This window comes from Coregonus clupeaformis, chromosome 21, assembly GCF_020615455.1.
Source record: "Coregonus clupeaformis isolate EN_2021a chromosome 21, ASM2061545v1, whole genome shotgun sequence".
NCBI lineage: Eukaryota > Metazoa > Chordata > Actinopteri > Salmoniformes > Salmonidae > Coregonus > Coregonus clupeaformis.
The window spans coordinates 5391422-5413539 of NC_059212.1; the positions used below are offsets into that span (position 1 = coordinate 5391422).

Below are 22118 nucleotides of genomic sequence, written 5' to 3' on the forward strand. Positions count from 1 at the left end.
ATTTTCATTTACAGCAACGACCTAGGGAATAGTTACAGAGGAGAGGAGGGGGATGAATGAGCCAATTGGAAGCTGGGGATGATTAGGAGGCCATGATGGTATGAGGGCCATATTGGGAATTTAGCCAGGACACCTGGGTTAACACCCCTACTCTTACAACAAGTGCCATGGGATCTTTAGTGACCACAGAGAGTCAGGACACCTGTTTAACGTCCCATCCGAAAGACGGCACCCATCCGAAAGACAGAAGCCAATATGTATTCCATATAAAGGGAATCGCATGGTGGCCAATCGAATGGGTGGAGTAAAAGGCCAGCAACACTCCGTATTATTCAGTGCCCCATGAAATGACACCATGTATACACTACTGAGTATTCCCTACAATACTTTCAATGTGGCACCTAGCATACTTTTTGCTCTACACACCAATATGTTTTCCATACACAGTGATTTGCATTGGGGGCATTTATTTGACCTTGGAACATTGCAAATGTTACTTAAATATGAACAAATATGAATCATTGTTAATGTTTAGACAATTATTTTTCCTATATCATGAATAAATACATGTTATTTACACTTTTCTACTATTACGTAGGGGACTTTTATTTTGAACATTTCCGGAATTCCGTGACACGGAAGTACTTTTTTAGTGTTGTTGACAAGGTGCTGATAAGATAACGCATTTTCCAAAATCTGGTAACTGAAGGGAAAGAAAAAAATAATTAACAGTTCAGGTCGATGTGATACATATCCCTCTAGATGTGGTGGACATGGAATTGGAACGAATAAATTCCGACTAGCTTCTTGCCAATTTAGTAACGTTAGTGCTAGTTCAGAAAGGACTGCTCTGACGTAGCTAGTTGCTAGCTAGGCTACTGTAAACAAGCCATCTAGCGACCTGTCACTGTGGTGAGATGCCTATCGAAAGAACTCTCTCGGACCTCCGTTCGCGGGTGGAGGGTAGGTGTTCTTTGTCTATCACATACTTAATTGATGGCCTACAACTCCTAGTTACTACTGACTAGCCAGTTTTAGGCTACGTTTTAAAAGGATCTAAATGAAGAGAATGTTCCCCTGACTAGCTAGTTACCGTTCGCTAGCTAGATATGATTGTGAAATAGCTAGCTAGCTAGGTTTATATAAAATGGCTTTTCTTATCACATCATTGACAGTGAAATGTAGTATGCATGCTGTTGCTTGAGAATTGAACAATATACACCATTTCAACTCACCTGCACTACACTTTCTATCTAGCGTCTAGCCTATCTCTGTCCTGCTTTTCCAACCCACACCTTTAGGGTCAAATGGCAAAGGCTCCTCCACTACTGATTCATCTGGAGGATCATGCCCCTAAACCCTGCTGCTCTTCCCTGTGTTTGTCAGAGAGGTCACTGAACCAGTCAGATGAGGAAATGCTGTTCAGTTGTAGCAGACTGTCATCAGCGCACGTGTCTATACTGACTCTCAAGATCATTATTTCCTATAAATGATTTTCTGAACTGAAGCACAAAACCCCCAGAAGTCATTGGCTGCTTTTCCATGGTCATGTTGATGCCCACGATCATCTATTCAACTCCCACTTGTTGTCTCCAAATCTTGCATTCACTAAGAAAATAAGGGCTATACCAGCTAATGACAGAGCCCCTTGATTTCTCCCCCAATTTCCTCTTTGAAGACTGTGCAGTGACAGAGTTATGCACGAGTAACAGTGGAATCAATGGTCTTTGTCTTTGCCTTGGTTACACTGTACTGTATGTGGATGCTGTGTGGGCAAAATCGCTCTTAGTGTGTCATGAGATCACACAATGTTTCTGTGGGCATGACCACTGAATTAAGCACTTTTGTTGTGTCTGACTGTTAATTAGGCCTAGTTAGGTTTTGAAGGTTCCCACAGCCTGTAGTGAAAGTGTTGTTGGCCTGTCTGAAGATTTAAATGAAAATGATTATTATAATTCAGGTTCGCATTGATGTCAATGGAAGATTTGTGTGTAGCGTAAGCTTCTGTTACTCCTGCAGATCTGAGTCAGGGTATTAGGCCCAATGATTTATATATACACTAGATGACTGATAGGGGCCGCTGTGTTGATGCCACCGTGCCGCCATCTTGGCACTCCCCCAAAATGCATTTATTAATGTCTACATTCGTTTTTGCCACGTTTATTCTATTACAAACACCTTAATGCATACTTTTTAAATGATATTATATGAGCTAAACATTTTTTTTAAATGAAAAAACATATATATTTTTCTTAATGTATATTTTTCTGAGATTACTAATGTTACTGTCCCCACTACAACAACAAACAATACTTAAATACTGTACATGTGATTTGGTCCTTCGTTTAATTGAAATACTGTAGAATTCAATGTATTCCTATGGAGGACTGCTCCTACTGGGGGTTGCCAATATGGCCGACCGGTGCAGTCAAAGCCTCTCAATGGCCAATACATAGCAAATAGCAATCTAGGGTTTATATACGTCATTGATTGTGCCCTTAGGCTAATAACCTTAGGCTAATAATCTCTTTAGTCTCTAAATCTAAATGAGTTTACACTCTGTAGGAGTGCGAGAAGATGCACTGTTTTTCCTTAGACACTCTAATCCGTTTAGGCTATAGGCCAGTGCCATTCAGGGCGCCGATGGTCTTGCGCCATTGTTGAATGTGCAGGAGATGGTAATTACACACAGAAACCTGGTATGTTAAAGGCCTATCAGCTAACAGATGTTTGTGGAGACGTTTTTAACAGGCTATATAAGAGAGAGTGAATCTTTGTTCGGGAGGAAAAGAAAGATGAGAGAGGCTGGGCTATGTCCCAATGTCTGTTATAACTAACCCGGTACCGACTAATAAAACATTTACATGAACTCCCCATCAAAAGTGACTAAGTACATCCTTACATTCGTAATCACTTGATACCCTAGAAACTCATCATAACAGTTAAAGGCCTATCAGTTGTTGTAAAGCCTAATAGGGTAAGATGTCTTTCTTCCCATTATCCCATAGGATATGAGAAGATTGAGGAAGCTACATCGAGGACCTCTATAGCTGACCGTGAGGATACCAGACATATATTCATCAATCAGCCTCAATCTACTAAGTTCTGCACCAATCATGTCAGGTAGTGTTTACACTTGTTATTAGTTTGTAATTACCATTTTACCATGTCATTTCTTCGTAAACACCTGATCATATCGGTACCGTGCTGCTGAATATTGTTGCGGATTTCTCTCTCGCCTTTTCCAGCACAGCCAAATACAATGTGCTTACCTTCCTGCCTCGATTCCTGTACGCTCAGTTCAGGAGGGCTGCTAACTCATTCTTCCTGTTCATTGCACTGCTGCAGGTTGGTCTAAGTAATTATATAGTATATTTTGCACATTTCAGCACTGTTTAGAAGACAGAAATTCTCACCTATCAGACACACAAATCGTGGTTGTTAAATGGATAGTTAACTTTTTTTTAGGTTTTACCTTATTAATCGACTAAACCCTTTTTTACCAAACCTTAGGTAACTATCACTTTAACACACTGACTAACTATGTCTGCATTCTCCCTTCTCCTGGTAGCAAATTCCGGATGTTTCTCCGACAGGACGGTGGACTACCCTGGTTCCCTTGATCCTCATCCTGTTGGTGGCAGCCCTGAAGGAGATCGTTGAGGATCTGGTGAGGACCATAGAACTAGAATGACATTTAAATATATCTCCGTTATGTGTCTGCTCTCTGAAAACGTGTCTGAAAGTCGTTCTTCTACTCGCTGACCGTGCAGCTTTTGATTTTCTTGAAACTGATTCCATAGAAAGGTCCTTTTGGAGGAAGGATGCTTGACATGTAATAAAGCTAGTGGACAGAGCAAATGTCACGTTTGAATGTTCTTTCCAACAGAAACGTCACAAAGCAGACAGGGTGGTCAACAGGAAGGAGGCCCAAGGTAAGAAACGGTTGAAATGATATCTCCATTACTGCTTTTCAAACAGGTGTAGGTTATTGGACAGATTTTAGGATCTGGATTTGCTAACATAGTTCTCTCTGTCTCCCCCTCTCCTCTCTTCTTCCCGTTTCCCTATTTCTTCCCTGTCTCTCTCTTTGTCAGTTCTGAGAAATGGAGCGTGGGAGACAGTTCACTGGGAGAAGGTATGTCGCTCAGTCTCAGGCCAGAGGCGGGTATTTTCTACTTACTTTCTCTGCCTTCAGATGGACTAAATCCTAATTGATGTCTAGTGATTCAATGGTTAAGTTGAGCCACAGTCTCTCACTGAATAGGGTGTACATTTAAAGTTGTCATATTTTAAGTGGCCTAGTAGTTTATTCTTCATTGGGGGGGGAGAGACTTAAGATTCAGACCTAGCTACTGATTTAAACACATGTATTTCACGGGTTCAGAAGAAAAACAGCATTGGTTGTATGTGTTTATCTATATCTGTCTGTCTGTGTGCCCATGTTTCTGTCCCCTACCCCGACCGTTCCCTGGTCGCTCCTGGTACGTTCTTTTGCGGGTAACTTAGGTGACGGTCGGGGACGTAGTCAGATCCAGCGACGGGGACCACCTCCCGGCGGACCTCGTCCTGCTGGCGTCCAGGTCAGGGTCTAGTAGTCTACTGGCTATGGGGCCAAAAAATCAAACCCATTGGTACAGTGTTGCACCTATCACCTTTTGACTAGCCCATGTGGTTGTAAAGGACACAAGGGGGACAAAAAAAGGATCCTACTTAATTCTCAATGCCAAATGCCCCGTGTCATACTTGAATCCTTGTGAGCGGGACTACCCCCCTTGTTCTCTGTCTGTACCAGGCACTCATCCCTTCCTCCTTACATTACTGTCTAAAGTGAAAGGTCTATCTAGGTGTTTTACTGATAATAAACCTAGCTATTAGACCACAGAGCACTCGTCTTGGAGTTTAGTACTTTACTGTCTGCCCAGTGCTATGGCGACAGTAGCATCGCTGTTCTCTCCCTGGATCTCTTTTCTTCCCCAATCTCTTTCCCTGTTGTTAGATCACATCTGGACCATTATAGATACCTTCTAGATTGTTTGACAGTCACTTTCTTTCCACCAGCGAGCCACATGCTATGTGCTACATCGAGACCTCGAATTTAGACGGGGAGACCAACCTAAAGATCCGACAGGTGAAGGTTCTTAATTCATCCACACACACACACACACACACACACACACACACACAAATACACACACAACACACACACACAAATACACACACAACACACACAACACACACACACACACACACACACACACAAAAACATACCACTTATTACGTTACATTGTGGCCCAGATAGGAGGATTCAGCTCATCAACTCACCCCTGCATCTCTTCCTCCTCCTTCCTCCAACCAGGGTCTCCAGGTCACAGCGGAGGACAAGGATGCTGATAGTCTGTCGCGGCTGAGCGGGCGCATGGAGTGCGAAAACCCCAATCGCCACCTCTACGACTTTGTGGGCGTCATCCGATTAGAGGGTCATAGGTGAGAGAGATCTACCTGTCTATCAATCAGTTATATCATATATAGGTCCTAGCCCTTTCTACAGCAACAGTAACCTAGCCTAGACCCCCATCGAGCATTCAGCAGCACAGTGCCAAGGAAAAGTTTCCACCCTCTGACACAGCTTAAATAGTCAGTGTGAATCGCTAATTCCTAGGGTTGCAGAAATCCGGTAGCTTTCCCAAAATTCCCAGGTTTTCACAAGGAATCCTCCAACTAGTATTTCTGGAAACCTGGGCATTTTGGGAAAGTTCCTGAAATATTGCAACCCTACTAATTCCGTCTCTAACCCCTGATGTCCCCCGATCCGTTCTCCCCAGTCCCGTCCCTTTGGGTCCGGAGCAGATCCTTCTCCGTGGGGCCCGGCTCCGGAACACCCAGTGGGTCCACGGCATGGTGGTGTACACGGGCCACGACACCAAGCTGATGCAGAACAGCACACGGCCTCCGCTCAAGCTGTCCAGCGTGGAGCGCATCACCAACACCCTGATCCTGGCGCTGTTCGGCTGCCTGCTGGCAATTTCCCTGGTCTGTTCGGCCGGACAGACCCTCTGGAAGACCCAGCACGGGGACTTCGCCTGGTACATGGACCTCAACTGTGAGTACTTAACTTTTCTTTATGTTACCTTACTTTACGTTATGTTACTTTACGTTGAGTTACTTTACGTTAAATTACTTTATGTTATGCTACTTTACGTTATACTACTTTATGTGAAATTACTTTATGTTAAATTACTTTATGTAATGCTACTTTACGTTGTGTTACTTTACGTTAAGTTACTTTATGTTAAATTACTTTACGTTATGCTACTTTACATTATGCTAACTTTACGTAATTCTACTTTACTTTACGTAATTCTACTTTATTTTACTTTACGTTACTTTATTCTATTAGTACAATGTGATGTAGGATGTATACGATCATGGAGGCACTTTAAATCAGACTGATATACGGTTGAAGTCGGAGGTTTACATACACCTTAGCCAAATACATTTAAACTCAGTTTTTCACAATTCCTGACATTTAATCCTAGTAAAAATTCCCTGTCTTAGGTCAGTTAGGATCACCACTTTATTTTAAGAATGTGAAATGTCAGAATAATAGTAGAGAGAATGATTTATTTCAGCTTTTATTTATTTCATCACATTCCCAGTGGGTCAGAAGTTTACATACACTCAATTAGTATTTGGTAGCATTGCCTTTAAATTGTTCAACTTGGGTCAAACGTGTCGGGTAGCCTTCCACAAGCTTCCCACAATAAGTTGGGTGAATTTTGGCCCATTCCTCCTGACAGAGCTGGTGTAACTGAGTCAGGTTTTTAGGCCTCCTTGCTCGCACACGCTTTTTCAGTTCTGCCCACACATTTTCTATAGGATTGAGGTCAGGGCTTTGTGATGGCCACTCCAATACCTTGACTTTGTTGTCCTTAAGCCATTTTGCCACAACTTTGGAAGTATGCTTGGGGTTATTGTCCATTTGGAAGACCCATTTGCGACCAAGCTTTAACTTCCTGACTGATGTCTTGAGATGTTGCTTCAATATATCCACATCATTTTCCTTCCTCATGATGCCATCTATTCTGTGAAGTGCACCAGTCCCTCCTGCAGCAAAGCACCCCCGCAGCAAAGCACCCCCACAGCATGATGCTGCCACCCCCGTGCTTCACGGTTGGGATGGTGTTCTTCGGCTTGTAAGCACACCCTTTTTCCTCCAAACATAACGATGGTCATTATGGCCAAACAGTTCTATTCTTGTTTCATTAGACCAGAGGACATTTCTCCAAAAAGTACGATCTTTTGTCCCCATGTGCTTTTTTATGGCGGTTTTGGAGTAGTGGCTTCTTCCTTGCTGAGCGGCCTTTCAGGTTATTTCGATATAGGACTCGTTTTACTGTGGATAAGATACTTTTGTACCTGTTTCCTCCAGCATCTTCGCAGGGTCCTTTGCTGTTGTTCTGGGATTGATTGGCACTTTTCGCACCACAGTGTGTTCATCTCTAGGAGACAGAACGCGTCTCCTTCCTGAGCGGTATGACGGCTGCGTTGTCCCATGGTGTATATACTTGCGTACTAATGTTTGTACAGATGAACGTGGTACATTCAGACGTTTGGAAATTGCTCCCAAGGATCAACCAGACTTGTGGAGGTCTACAATTATTTTTCTGAGGTCTTGGCTGATTTATTTAGGGTTTCCCATGATGTCAAGCAAAGAGGCACTGAGGTTGAAGGTAGGCCTTGAAATACACTGCTCAAAAAATAAAGGGAACACTTAAACAACACATCCTAGATCTGAATGAATGAAATAATCTTATTAAATACTTTTTTCTTTACATAGTTGAATGTGCTGACAACAAAATCACACAAAAATTATCAATGGAAATCAAATTTATCAACCCATGGAGGTCTGGATTTGGAGTCACCCTCAAAATTAAAGTGGAAAACCACACTACAGGCTGATCCAACTTTGATGTAATGTCCTTAAAACAAGTCAAAATGAGGCCCAGTAGTGTGTGTGGCCTCCACATGCCTGTATGACCTCCCTACAACGCCTGGGCATGCTCCTGATGAGATGGCGGATGGTCTCCTGAGGGATCTCCTCCCAGACCTGGACTAAAGCATCCGCCAACTCCTGGACAGTCTGTGGTGCAACGTGGCGTTGGTGGATGGAGCGAGACATGATGTCCCATATGTGCTCAATTGGATTCAGGTCTGGGGAATGGGCGGGCCAGTCCATAGCATCAATGCCTTCCTCTTGCAGGAACTGCTGACACACTCCAGCATTGTCTTGCATTAGGAGGAACCCAGGGCCAACCGCACCAGCATATGGTCTCACAAGGGGTCTGAGGATCTCATCTCGGTACCTAATGGCAGTCAGGCTACCTCTGGCGAGCACATGGAGGGCTGTGTGGCCCCCCAAAGAAATGCCACCCCACACCATTGACTGACCCACTGCCAAACCGGTCATGCTGGAGGATGTTGCAGGCAGCAGAACGTTCTCCACGGCATCTCCAGACTCTGTCACGTCTGTCACATGTGCTCAGTGTGAACCTGCTTTCATCTGTGAAGATCACAGGGCGCCAGTGGTGAATTTGCCAATCTTGGTGTTCTCTGGCAAATGCAAAACGTCCTGCACGGTGTTGGGCTGTAAGCACAACCCCCACCTGTGGAAGTCGGGCCCTCATACCACCCTCATGGAGTCTGTTTCTGACCGTTTGAGCAGACACATGCACATTTGTGGCCTGCTGGAGGCCATTTTGCAGGGCTCTGGCAGTGCTCCTCTTGCTCCTCCTTGCACAAAGGCGGAGGTAGCGGTCCTGCTGCTGGGTTGTTGCCCTCCTACGGCCTCCTCCACGTCTCCTGATGTACTGGCCTGTCTCCTGGTAGCGCCTACATGCTCTGGACACTACGCTGACAGACACAGCAGACCTTGCCACAGCTCGCATTGATGTGCCATCCTGGATGAGCTGCACTACCTGAGCCACTTGTGTGGGTTGTAGACTCTGTCTCATGCTACCACTAGAGTGAAAGCATCGCCAGCATTCAAAAGTGACCAAAACATCAGCCAGGAAGCATAGGAACTGAGAAGTGGTCTGTGGTCACCACCTGCAGAACCACTTCTTTATTGGGGGTGTCTTGCTAATTGCCTATAATTTTCACCTGTTGTCTATTCCATTTGCACAACAGCATGTGACATTTATTGTCAATCAGTGTTGCTTCCTAAGTGGACAGTTTGATTTCACAGAAGTGTGATTGACTTGGAGTTACATTGTGTTGTTTAAGTGTTCCCTTTATTTTTTTGAGCAGTGTACATCCACAGGTACACCTCCAATTGACTCAAATGATGTCAATTAGCCTATCAGAAGCTTCTAAAGCCATGACATCATTTTCTGGAATTTTCCAAGCTGTTTAAAGGCACAGTCAACTTAGTGTATGTAAACTTCTGACCCACTGGAATTGTGATACAGTGAATTAGAAGTGAAATAATCTGTCGGTTAACAATTGTTGGAAATATTACTTGTGTCATGCACAAGTAGATGTCCTAACCAACTTGCCAAAACTATAGTTCGTTAACAAGAAATTTGTGGGGTTTTAATGACTCCAACCTAAGTGTATGTGAACTTCCAACTTCAACTGTATTATTGTATTATACCAATGTAATGTTTGTATCTGTAACTTGTGTTTGATCCCAATTTAGTACCCAGTAAATATCTGATATATAATCATTTACATTAACCATTACCCTCTCATTAAATGTGACGACATTTGTTTTTATTTCTTTACCACTGTACTCTTAACAGCTCCAGGTAACAACCTTTCTCAGAGGCCTGTAGAAATGTTTTTGGTTGTATCCCCCAGACGAGTGAATTAGACCCCATTCTTCATTAAAATAGATTTTGTCTGAGAACATAGAAGTAGAGCTGTAGATTATTTTATATGTGAATTCCATGGTCAATAATGTGCCTCGTGTGTACTAGCTAGTCATGTTTTAAATACTGTTTTAAACGGCATACCGTAGTAAAACAAAAATGAGTGTTCAGAACTAAAAAAATTAGAACAACTCCCTGTTTGAACTCTGTTTTGCACCGTTTTATCCCTAGTGAACATGTCCCAGGTCTAAAGAAAGGGTTTGTTGTGGCACCTGACTTTCAGATTAGATTGAAGGTCATTTCTCCCGCTCTGTGTAACTTGCTCTAACTCCTTCCTACCAGATGGTGGCGCTGCCAACTTTGGCCTCAACTTCCTCACCTTCATTATCCTCTTCAACAACCTCATCCCCATCAGTCTGCTGGTCACCCTGGAGGTCATCAAGTTCGTCCAGGCTTACTTCATCAACTGGGTGGGGGAAAAAAATCACTGCACTACACAGCCTCTAACTTGGTATCTCAGAGCAGCAGTCAATTTGAATTTAATTCTGGTAGCGAACACTCTTGAGTAGAAGTTTAAATGGAATAATACCACAGGGTAAATGTATCTACTTCAAAAAGCTTGGTGAGCAGTTTTGGCAAATATGGAATTTGATATAGTATACGTGAGTGAGCATACTATTTGTAAGTCGCTCTGGATAAGAGCGTCTGCTAAATGACGTAAATGTAATGTAATGTAAATGCATACAAATGGATGCCCGTGCTATGATAGATTTAGGACATTCAATTTATGCAATGAATTTCTCCACATCTTGTTTGTGCTGCAAAGCCTATTGGGGGAAGTGAATGTGTTTGTGTTTGTTCAGGACATGGACATGCACTATGAGCCTACGGATACCTCTGCCATGGCACGGACATCCAACCTAAACGAGGAACTGGGCCAGGTCAAATACATCTTCTCTGACAAAACAGGCACCCTCACCTGCAACGTGATGCAATTTAAAAAGTGCACCATCGCCGGAGTCGCCTACGGGTGAGAAGGACGTGCGTTAATCCAACCATATAGGCATGAATTAGCATTAATAATTCTACAGTACCTTGCAAAATTATTCACCCCCCTTGGCGTTTTTCCTATTTTGTTGCATTACAAGCAGTAATTTAAATAGATTTTTATTTGGATTTCATGTAATGGACATACACAAAATAGTCCAAATTGGTGAAGTGAAATGAAAGAAATTACTTGTTTCAAAAAATTATACAAAATAAATAACGGAAAAGTGGTGCGTGCATATGTATTCACCCCCTTTGCTATGAAGGCCCTAAATAAGATCTGGTGCAACCAATTACCTTCAGAAGTCACATAATTAGTTAAATAAAGTTAACCCGTGTGCAATCTAAGTATCACATGATCTGTCACATGATCTCAGTATATATACACCTGTTCTGAAAGGCCCCAGAGTCTGTAACACCACTAAGCAAGGGGCACCACCAAGCAAGCGGCACCATGAAGACCAAGGAGCTCTCCAAACAGGTCAGGGACAAAGTTGAGAAGTACCGATCAGGGTTGGGTTATAAAAAAATATCAAAAACTTTGAACATCCCACGGAGCACCATTAAATCCATTATTTAAAAATGGAAAGAATATGGCACCACAACAAACCTGCCAAGAGAGGGCCGCCCACCAAAACTCACGGACCAGGCAAGGAGGACATTAATCAGAGGCAACAAAGAGACCAAAGATAACCCTGAAGGAGCTGCAAAGCTCCACAGCGGAGATTGGAGTATCTGTCCATAGGACCACTTTAAGCCATACACTCCACAGAGCTGGACTTTATGGAAGAGTGGCCAGAAAAAAGCCATTGCTTAAAGAAAAAAATAAGCAAACACGTTTGGTGTTCGCCAAAAGGCAAGTGGGAGACTCCCCAATCATATGGAAGAAGGTACTCTGGTCAGATGAGACTAAAATTGAGCTTTTTGGCCATCAAGGAAAATGCTATGTCTGGCGCAAACCCAACACCTCTCATCACCCCGAGAACACCATCGGCAGGGACTGGGAAACTGGTCAGAATTGAAGGAATGATGGATGGCGCTAAATACAGAGAAATTCTTGAGAGAAACCTTTCAGTCTTCCAGAGATTTGGACTGCGACGGAGGTTCACCTTCCAGCAGGACAATGATCCTAAGTATACTGCTAAAGCAACACTCGAGTGGTTTAAGGGAAAACATTTAAATGTCTTGGAATGGCCTAGTCAAAGCCCGACCTCAATCCAATTGAGAATCTGTGGTATGACTTAAAGATTGCTGTACACCAGCGGAACCCATCCAACTTGAAGGAGCTGGAGCAGTTTTGCCTTGAAGAATGGGCAAAAATCCCAGTGGCTAGATGTGCCAAGCTTATAGAGACATATCCCAAGAGACTTGCAGCTGTCATTGCTGCAAAAGGTGGCTCTACAAAGTATTGACATTGGGGGGATGAATAGTTATGCACGCTCAAGTTTTCAGTTTTTTTGTCTTATTTCTTGTTTGTTTCACAATTTTTTATTTATTTTGCATCTTCAAAGTGGTAGGCATGTTGTGTAAATCAAATGATACAAACCCCCCAAAAATCAATTTGAATTCCAGGTTGTAAGGCAACAAAATAGGACCAATGCCAAGGGGGGGGGAATACTTTCGCAAGCCACTGTATGTACTTTGCTAGATATGTATCTCATTGTATTTTTATTGTAGTGCTTATCCACACAGTTATGTGGTGTAGTACAGATGTTTATTCTCATCTCAGTTGTAAACATATTTAAAATAGTAGATAAACCAAACATTTAAATATGTAACATTAGTTGTTTTTGTGTCTGAAAGGCACAACACAGACGGTCCTGAGGAAGAGGGCTTTGGTGATCCATCCTTACTGGAGAATCTCCACAATGATCATGTGAGTACATAACGTTAGACTATGTACTAGTTGTCAGTATCAACATTATTATTTTTATTTTTTGTGTCATGTATTAATTGTGTGTGTCCAGCTCACAGCTACCGTTATCCAAGAGTTTCTGACCATGATGGCTGTGTGCCACACTGTTGTTCCTGAGAAGACTGAGGACACCATAGTCTATCAGGCATCTTCCCCAGGTACACACGTCTACAATACCATTCTCTAGCTCTCCAATGCATTGGATTACACCTCTTCTACTATATTACACCTCTTCTACTATATTACACCCCTTCTACTATATTACACCTCTTCTACTATATTACACCTCTTCTACTATATTACACCTCTTCTACTATATTACACATCTTCTACTATATTACACCTCTTCTACTATATTACACCTCTTCTACTGTATTACACCTCTTCTACTATATTACACCTCTTCTACTATATTACACCTCTTATACTATATTACACCTCTTATACTATATTACACCTCCTCTTCTACTATATTACACCTCTTATACTATATTACACCTCTTCTACTATATTACACCTCTTCTACTATATTATACCTCTTCTACTATATTACACCTCTTCTACTATATTACACCTCTTCTACTATATTACACCTCTTCTACTATATTACACCTCTTCTACTATATTACACCTCTTCTACTATATTACACCTCCTCTTCTACTATATTACACCTCTTCTACTATATTACACCTCTTCTACTATATTACACCTCTTCTACTATGTTACACCTCTTCTACTATATTACATCTCTACTATAACACTCTTCTACTATATTACACCTCTTCTACTATATATTACACGTCTTCTACTATATTACACCTCCTCTTCTACTATATTACACCTCTTCTACTATATTACACCTCTTCTACTATATATGTTACACCTCTTCTACTATATTACACCTCTTCTACTATATTACACCTCTTCTACTATATATGTTACACCTCTTCTACTATATTACACCTCTTATACTATATTACACCTCTTATACTATATTACACCTCTTCTACTATATTACACCTCTTCTACTATATTACACCTCTTCTACTATGTTACACCTCTTCTACTATATTACACCTCTTCTACTATATTACACCTCTTCTACTATGTTACACCTCTTCTACTATGTTACACCTCTTCTACTATATATATTACACCTCTTCTACTATATTACACCTCTTCTACTATATATATTACACCTCTTATACTATATTACACCTCTTCTACTATATATATTATACCTCTTATACTATATTACACCTCCTCTTCTACTATATTACACCTCTTCTACTATATTACACCTCTTCTACTATATTACACCTCTTCTACTATATTACACCTCTTCTACTATATATATTACACCTCTTATACTATATTACACCTCTTATACTATATTACACCTCTTCTACTATATTACACCTCTTCTACTATATTACACCTCTTCTACTATGTTACACCTCTTCTACTATATTACACCTCTTCTACTATATTACACCTCTTATACTATATTACACCCTCTACTATATTACACCTCTTCTACTATATTACACCTCTTCTACTATATTACACCTCTTATACCTATTATATCCCTCTTACTACTATATTACACCTTATACTATATTACACCTCTTCTACTATATTACACCTCTTCTACTATATTACACCTCTCTACTTTACTATATTACACCTCTTACTACTACCTCTACCTCTTCTACTATATTACACCTCTTCTACTCTATTACACCTCTTCTACTATATTACCACTACTTCTCTATATTACACCTCTTCTACTATATTACACCTCTTCTACTATATTACACCTCTTCTACTATATTACACCTCTTCTACTATATTACACCTCTTCTACTATATTACACCTCTTCTACTATATTACACCTCTTCTACTATATATGTTACACCTCTTCTACTATATATGTTACACCTCTTCTACTATATATATTACACCTCTTCTACTATATTACACCTCTTATACTATATTACACCTCTTCTACTATATTACACCTCTTCTACTATATTACACCTCTTCTACTATATTACACCTCTTCTACTATATTACACCTCTTCTACTATATTACACCTCTTCTACTATATTACACCTCTTCTACTATATTACACCTCTTCTACTATATTACACCTCTTCTACTATATTACACCTCTTCTACTATATTACACCTCTTCTACTATATTACACCTCTTCTACTATATATATTACACCTCTTCTACTATATTACACCTCTTCTACTATATTACACCTCTTCTACTATTGCCTTAATGACGTTGTACAGTTTCCTCTTTGATTCTACACCTTCACTCCTGAATATGAACATCCTCAACCACTTCAAGGTTACTTATTATGATGTTTTCTTCCCCTGTCTAGATGAAGGGGCCCTGGTGAGAGCAGCCAGCAGCCTGGGCTTTGTATTCTCTGGACGAACCCCAGACTCAGTCATCATACACGCTGTAAGTGGAACCAACTTATTATGTTATGTAGAATTTGAGTAAAAACAATGTTTGTTTGAATCAGAGCCATACATTTTAGATTAAAGGTTTGGAATTCTAGCTGCTATTAGTGCTACATATTACTGTATAGGAACACATGGCATTGTTTGTCTTTGTTACAGCTGGGAACTGAGCAAAGGTTTGAGTTGCTGAATGTCCTCGAATTTACAAGGTAGTTTTTTGTATGCATTTGATGAGTCTTGTAGATGTCTTGTAAGTGTCCAGTCTATTGTCGGACTGTATTTGACTCTTGGTTCTCTTTTGAAAAGCCGTATCTTTTCTCATTTTTTAGCGATCGCAAAAGGATGTCAGTCATCATGCGTACACCGTCCGGGCGGATCCGACTTTACTGCAAAGGAGCGGTTAGTATGGAGAACTAAGACTACACACATTGTCTATTTTTTTTAAAATGTGTTCCTCAAATGAAGATAATGCAACTCCAGAGTTTGCTTTTCACACGTTCTTTAAAGGGCGACTGCACTTCCTGATTCGGCCTCATTTTAGATTTCGCTCATTAAGAAATGCTAGCGACCATGACTGAATTAAAACGTGAGTTGGTTTCGGGGGGGGTGGTTTGATGTGGGTGTCTCTTGTGTGTGTTCGCAGGTGGGAAGAGTTAGTCAAATCATTTCGCCAATTAGCTTCAGCCAGTTGGTGTGCGACCGTGGCAAAGTTGGTTTGACTTTGGATAGCACATCTCTGGGCATAGTTAGGGTCCATCAATAAATTACTCAATGTAAATGGGACAATATTTTCATGTTGCACATCTTCTAGTTTTCTCATTACATGCTTTCAATATTTGTATATGAATTTCTACAATTTATAGTTGGTTTGAGGTTTTTAAGTGATTTGAAATTTGGAGCTATTGAACTTTTAAAATATTGTCTCATGTACATTGTGTAATTTACTGATGGTCCCTAACTAGCCCCATAGGGATATAGAATGTAAAACCAAATTGACCATGGGCATTACATAGAAAAAATGCTATGATCTCGCAAATCTGTTTTGTATGAGACTGACTTTATGACCACAATTATCCTTTTTGCAGTGTACACTTTGTAGTCAATTTTGACACTAGAATACATGTTTCTGACTCATATTGATGACACGTAGGCCGTTTTCAAAACGTGAAGTTACATTTTAGGGGCAGTCGCTCTTTAAAGCACTAACTGACGTGCTTGTTGTTGGGTCGTACCGCCAATTAGGTGCCGTCATAAATATATTAAGTGCCTATAAGTGCCAAATAAAGAAACAGGGTTGACCATAACATCTTTAATCATCCATAAATCCCCTCGTGACAGGGGGAATGGAAGCTTGGTGTGTGCAACAGGGAGGGCCAATTGAATGCAGGCTTCACAAAAACACTTAAATTGTTAAAACATTTCTAGCCTGTTTATTTATGGGTAATCCGCTAGGTTACTCGACCCGCTAGGTTTCCACCACAAAACACCAGAAAATGGCCAAAAAGAGTGAACCAGCTCACTTCTTTTTACACTATGATTTGACTGTTAGATGTTCAATGTTTCTTTTGAAAATGTATTAAGAAATGAATAGTTTCAGCATATTAAAACCTGAGTTCAGTTCACTTAACATGGTTGACTTTAAAAATGAGGAGCAGGTTTTTTTTTTTTACCTTAAAATGAATCACTAATCATATGAAATAAATAATAATCTACAGAAATGACTTTGTCAAAGCAACAAAAGAACTGGAGCTTTCCAATGGTTTTGAAAGCATGGATAAATGTTAGTGTTAAGTAGGTTAAAATCTTTCTTGAAGTCACAGAGGATTATTATTATTTTATTTTATTTTATTTTTTAGTCATTTAGCAGACGCTCTTATCCAGAGCGACTTACAAGAGCAATTAGGGTTAAGTGCGTTGCTCAAGGGCACATCAATAGATTTTTCACCTAATCGGCTCGGGGATTAGAACCAGCGACCTTTCGGTTACTGGCACAACGCTCTTAACTACTAAGCTACCTGCCGCCCCATGCACAGAAGGACATGTCAAAATGCAGAATCTTTGCATTTGAGCAAGCCTTGAGTCATATTAAAATCAGATTTATTGAATTTCCCATGTGGTCTATATTGAAGTGCACTTCATTTAATATAACAGGCTTTTTTTTTTTATCAATATTTGTGAACAATTTCTACTTAAAATATAATTTCATTCAAAGGCACTCATTTCATGGAACAACCCTGTTATGTACTCAAATACATATAAAAGGGGAAGCCAGCTCTATAGAAGCTTCATCCCCTACCCTGATACTTTAAACACTTGCAGTCAACTACTGTCTGCTCCCCAATGCACTGTCAGTAAGACTTCCAAGACCTCACCACTTCAACCTACTGCGCCGTGGGTGATGCAACAATGGCCTCGAGAACAGCAGGACTTGTAGTCGCTCTCTTCTCCGTGGCAATGTGCTCTGGGGCAAAACGATGTGAGGAGTATCTGTGTCTTGAAGGGGTCATCAGTGGATCTGCCCTGTCCTCTTACTAATCCCAGTTGGAGCCGAGTCAGAAAAAGTCTGGTGTAATAAATGGGCAAATGTGGCAATTCTCTCGTCTCAAACGCTGGGGGTTGAGCGTCTCTCTGAGGAGCTGTGTAAGTGTCACTGGCCCACCTGTTGGCTTGCGCGATTCTTGCCATTCTCCTTAGACCTCTCTCGTCAACGAGCTGTTTTCGCCCACAGGACTGCCGCTGACTGGATATTTTTTGTTTGTCGCACCATTCTCTGTAAACCCTAGACACTGTCATGTGTGAAAAGCCCAGGAGGTCGTCCGTTTCTGTGAACCGGCACCTGGCACCGACGATGATACCGCGCTTAAAGTCCCTTAGGTCACTCGTTTTGCCCATTCTAACATTCAAACGAACAGTAACTGAATGCCTCGATGCCTGTCTGCCTGCTTTACATAGCAAGCCACAGCCATGTGACTCAATGTCTGTAGGAGCGAATCATTTTCGTTGACCGGGGTGGTGTACCTAATAAACTGGCCACTGAGTGTATATCAAGAGCAATTTGATCCAGAAGCAAAAAACATTAAAAGCTTTTACTAATATAATACATTTTAGAATCTGAGAAAAGTACATTGTAATAAAAAAATGCGGAAATAGCAAATCCCAAAGTTAGAACATAAACTACTATAGACATAAATAGGGAGGCTACATACTGTATTCATCAACATAGGAAATGAGAATTTCAAGAGAAGGTTAAAACTAATGGTCTGAAAATACCTTCCATTTACAGTGAGGGGAAAAAGTATTTGATCCTCTGCTGATTTTGTACCTTTGCCCACTGACCAAGACATAATCAGTGTATAATTTAAATGGGAGGTTTATTTGAATAGTGAGAGACAGAATAACGACAAAAAAAATCCAGAAAAATGCATGTCAAAAATGTTATAAATTGATTTGCATTTTAATGAGGGAAATAAGTATTTGACCCCTCTGCAAAACATGACTTAGTACTTGGTGGCAACACCCTTGTTGGCAATCACAGAGGTCAGACGTTTCTTGTAGTTGGCCACCAGGTTTGCACACATCTCAGGAGGGATTTTGTCCCACTCCTCTTTGCAGATCTTCTCCAAGTCATTAAGGTTTCAAGGCTGACGTTTGGCAACTCGAACCTTCAGCTCCCTCCACAGATTTTCTATGGGATTAAGGTCTGGAGACTGGCTAGGCCACTCCAGGACCTTAATGTGCTTCTTCTTGAGCCACTCCTTTGTTGCCTTGGCCGTGTGTTTTGGGTCATTGTCATGCTGGAATACCCATCCATGACCCATTTTCAATGCCCTGGCTGAGGGAAGGAGGTTCTCACCCAAGATTTGACCGTACATGGCCCCGTCCATCGTCCCTTTGATGCGGTGAAGTTGTCCTGTCCCTTTAGCAGAAAAACACCCCCAAAGCATAATGTTTCCACCTCCATGTTTGACAGTGGGGATGGTGTTCTTGGGGTCATAGGCAGCATTCCTCCTCCTCCAAACACGGCGAGTTGAGTTGATGCCAAAGAGCTCGATTTTGGTCTCATCTGACCACAACACTTTCACCCAGTTCTCCTCTGAATCATTCAGATGTTCATTGGCACACTTCAGACGGGCCTGTATATGTGCTTTCTTGAGCAGGGGGACCTTGCGGGCGCTGCAGGATTTCAGTCCTTCACAGCGTAGTGTGTTACCGATTGTTTTCTTGGTGACTATGGTCCCAGCTGCCTTGAGATCATTGACAAGATCCTCCCATGTAGTTCTGGGCTGATTTCTCACCGTTCTCATGATCATTGCAACTCCACGAGGTGAGATCTTGCATGGAGCCCCAGGCCGAGGGAGATTGACAGTTATTTGGTGTTTCTTCCATTTGCGAATAATCGCACCAACTGTTGTCACCTTCTCACCAAACTGCTTGGCAATGGTCTTGTAGCCCATTCCAGCCTTGTGTAGGTATACAATCTTGTCCCTGACATCCTTGGAGAGCTCTTTGGTCTTGGCCATGGTGGAGAGTTTGGAATCTGATTGATTGATTGCTTCTCTGGACAGGTGTCTTTTATACAGGTAACAAACTGAGATTAGGAGCACTCCCTTTAAGAGTGTGCTCCTAATCTCAGCTCGTTACCTGTATAAAAGACACCTGGGAGCCAGAAATCTTTCTGATTGAGAGGGGGTCAAATACTTATTTCCCTCATTAAAATGCAAATCAATTTATAACATTTTTGACATGCGTTTTTTCTGGATTTTGTTGTTGTTATTCTGTCTCTCACTGTTCAAATAAACCTACCATTAAAATTATAGACTGATCATTTCTTTGTCATTGGGCAAACGTACAAAATCAGCAGGTCATCAAATACTTTTTTCCCTCACTGTAGGTCATTACGATAGCAGGAGTAGAGAGGTGTTAGGCCTAGCTTTGGTTTGTTGTAGTAACCCTCTGTGCCACCGCCAAGGCCATTCAGTCCAGGTTCTGTGGTAATCCTCTTCAGTCCAGGTTCTGTGGTAATCTTCTTCAGTCCGGGTTCTGTGGTAATTCTCTTCAGTCCGGGTTCTGTGGTAATTCTCTTCAGTCCGGGTTCTGTGGTAATTCTCTTCAGTCCGGGTTCTGTGGTAATTCTCTTCAGTCCGGGTTCTGTGGTAATTCTCTTCAGTCCGGGTTCTGTGGTAATTCTCTTCAGTCCGGGTTCTGTGGTAATTCTCTTCAGTCCGGGTTCTGTGGTAATTCTCTTCAGTCTGGGTTCTGTGGTAATTCTCTTCAGTCCGGGTTCTGTGGTAATCCTCTTCATTCTAGGTTCTGTGGTGATTCTCTTCAGTCCGGGTTCTGTGGTAATCCTCTTCAGTCCAGGTTCTGTGGTAATCCTCTTCATTCTAGGTTCTGTGGTGATTCTCTCCTCTGTATGTTCTCATACACTGGGGGTTGAGCATCTCTCTGAGGAGCTGTGTACGTGTCACTGGCGGAGTCTCTCACACTTGCTAGTGTGTCGTACTCAGGGGACCTGGTCATTATGTTCAGAGCTGTGTACGTGTCATTGTTGGGGTCAGGGTGGACACAGTTTGTGCCTGTTACGGTATCACCTCCTCCTGTGGAATCCAGTTGATGAGGACTAGAAGAGCTCCAGCAGCCAGGACAGACCCCGCCCCCACTACCACAGGATCCCAGGGAAACACTGGAGTCTGGAGAGCTGCTACAATGATCATCTGAGTATTATTGAAATACCAAGTATAAATGTCCACTGGTGGGTTGGCATCACTGCTGCAGCTCAGTCACTGAACTGCCCTCCACTATTTCACCAGAGGGACTGATTGACACAAAGGTGTTTTTGGGGCCATATCTGACATTTTGAGTCTCTTGAGGAGAGTGGAGATCCTCACGGCCCTTTACAGCACAGGAGTAGCGGCCTGTATCCTCAACGCTTACTGGGTCTAGGTACAGGCTGTTGCAGTAGGCATCATTGTTTGTTCTTCAAAGTTTGTATTGAGATCCAGGGTACATTTGATACCGCATCTAAGGCCCACTCTCTCCTCCTCGGACACAGACGTAGGATCCATCTCTAACAGGAGGACTGTGACAGTCAGGATCACCCCAGGACTGCCAGCATATTCCTCAGGCCTTTAATTGCCAGGATGGAGTCACTCCCATTGTTCCCACGGTATTCCACAAGACCAGCGTAGTCTGGGTCCAGCCTCAGATCTTCAGAATTCTTCTTTGTAAACCAGAATGAACCTTGTTCTGTGTAACGACTGGGATGTGTGCAAGTACAGGATATGGCCACATATGAGCCCTTCAAGGCACAGATACTCCTCTTGGTGTAAGCCACTCTCCAACAGTCCTGATCATGAAGACACACTGCAGGAGAGTGGAGATATTCATGGACTTTTACAACACAGGAGTAGCTGGATTTAAACAAATGTCCACAAAGGGTAGTTCGAGATTAGGTAATGGGAAGTGCCCTCATATTCATGTTGTCCATTCTTGTACCAGATGTAGGAGGGGTTACCAATCAGATTGCAAGTGGTGCAACAGGTCAGTTTATTCCGATAGTACCTCACTGTCACCTTAACCTGCAGGTCTGTGACAGAGAGGGCGACTCCACCGGAGTCATCTTTCCAACCCGAGTTGTATGTTTTATATCTGAAGTGATATGCTGCATACTGTCGATCCTGTTTCAGATCAGAAGGTCCAACCTTCACCCATTTATTACACCAGACTTTTTCTGTGACTCGGCTCCAACTGGGATTAGTAAGAGGACAGGGCAGATCCACTGATGACCCCTTCAAGACACA

General features: G+C 41.9%; 1 protein-coding gene across 1 annotated transcript in view; it reads left to right on the forward strand.

Moving 5' to 3' along the window:
* Positions 1–650: 650 nt before the first annotated feature.
* The window catches only part of LOC121539043 (probable phospholipid-transporting ATPase IA), a 37226-nt gene continuing 15758 nt past the window's right edge, over positions 651–22118 (forward strand). Inside the window, exons 1-17 of the mRNA XM_041847245.1 lie at positions 651–963; positions 3009–3123; positions 3249–3348; positions 3572–3670; positions 3890–3935; positions 4098–4138; positions 4510–4583; positions 5062–5131; positions 5360–5487; positions 5826–6103; positions 10215–10342; positions 10736–10902; positions 12723–12795; positions 12887–12992; positions 15234–15316; positions 15478–15527; positions 15648–15717. Of these exons, the coding sequence (XP_041703179.1) occupies positions 918–963; positions 3009–3123; positions 3249–3348; positions 3572–3670; positions 3890–3935; positions 4098–4138; positions 4510–4583; positions 5062–5131; positions 5360–5487; positions 5826–6103; positions 10215–10342; positions 10736–10902; positions 12723–12795; positions 12887–12992; positions 15234–15316; positions 15478–15527; positions 15648–15717 (1674 nt within the window). The 5' untranslated portion in view covers positions 651–917. The remainder of the gene's footprint in view (positions 964–3008; positions 3124–3248; positions 3349–3571; positions 3671–3889; positions 3936–4097; positions 4139–4509; positions 4584–5061; positions 5132–5359; positions 5488–5825; positions 6104–10214; positions 10343–10735; positions 10903–12722; positions 12796–12886; positions 12993–15233; positions 15317–15477; positions 15528–15647; positions 15718–22118) is intronic.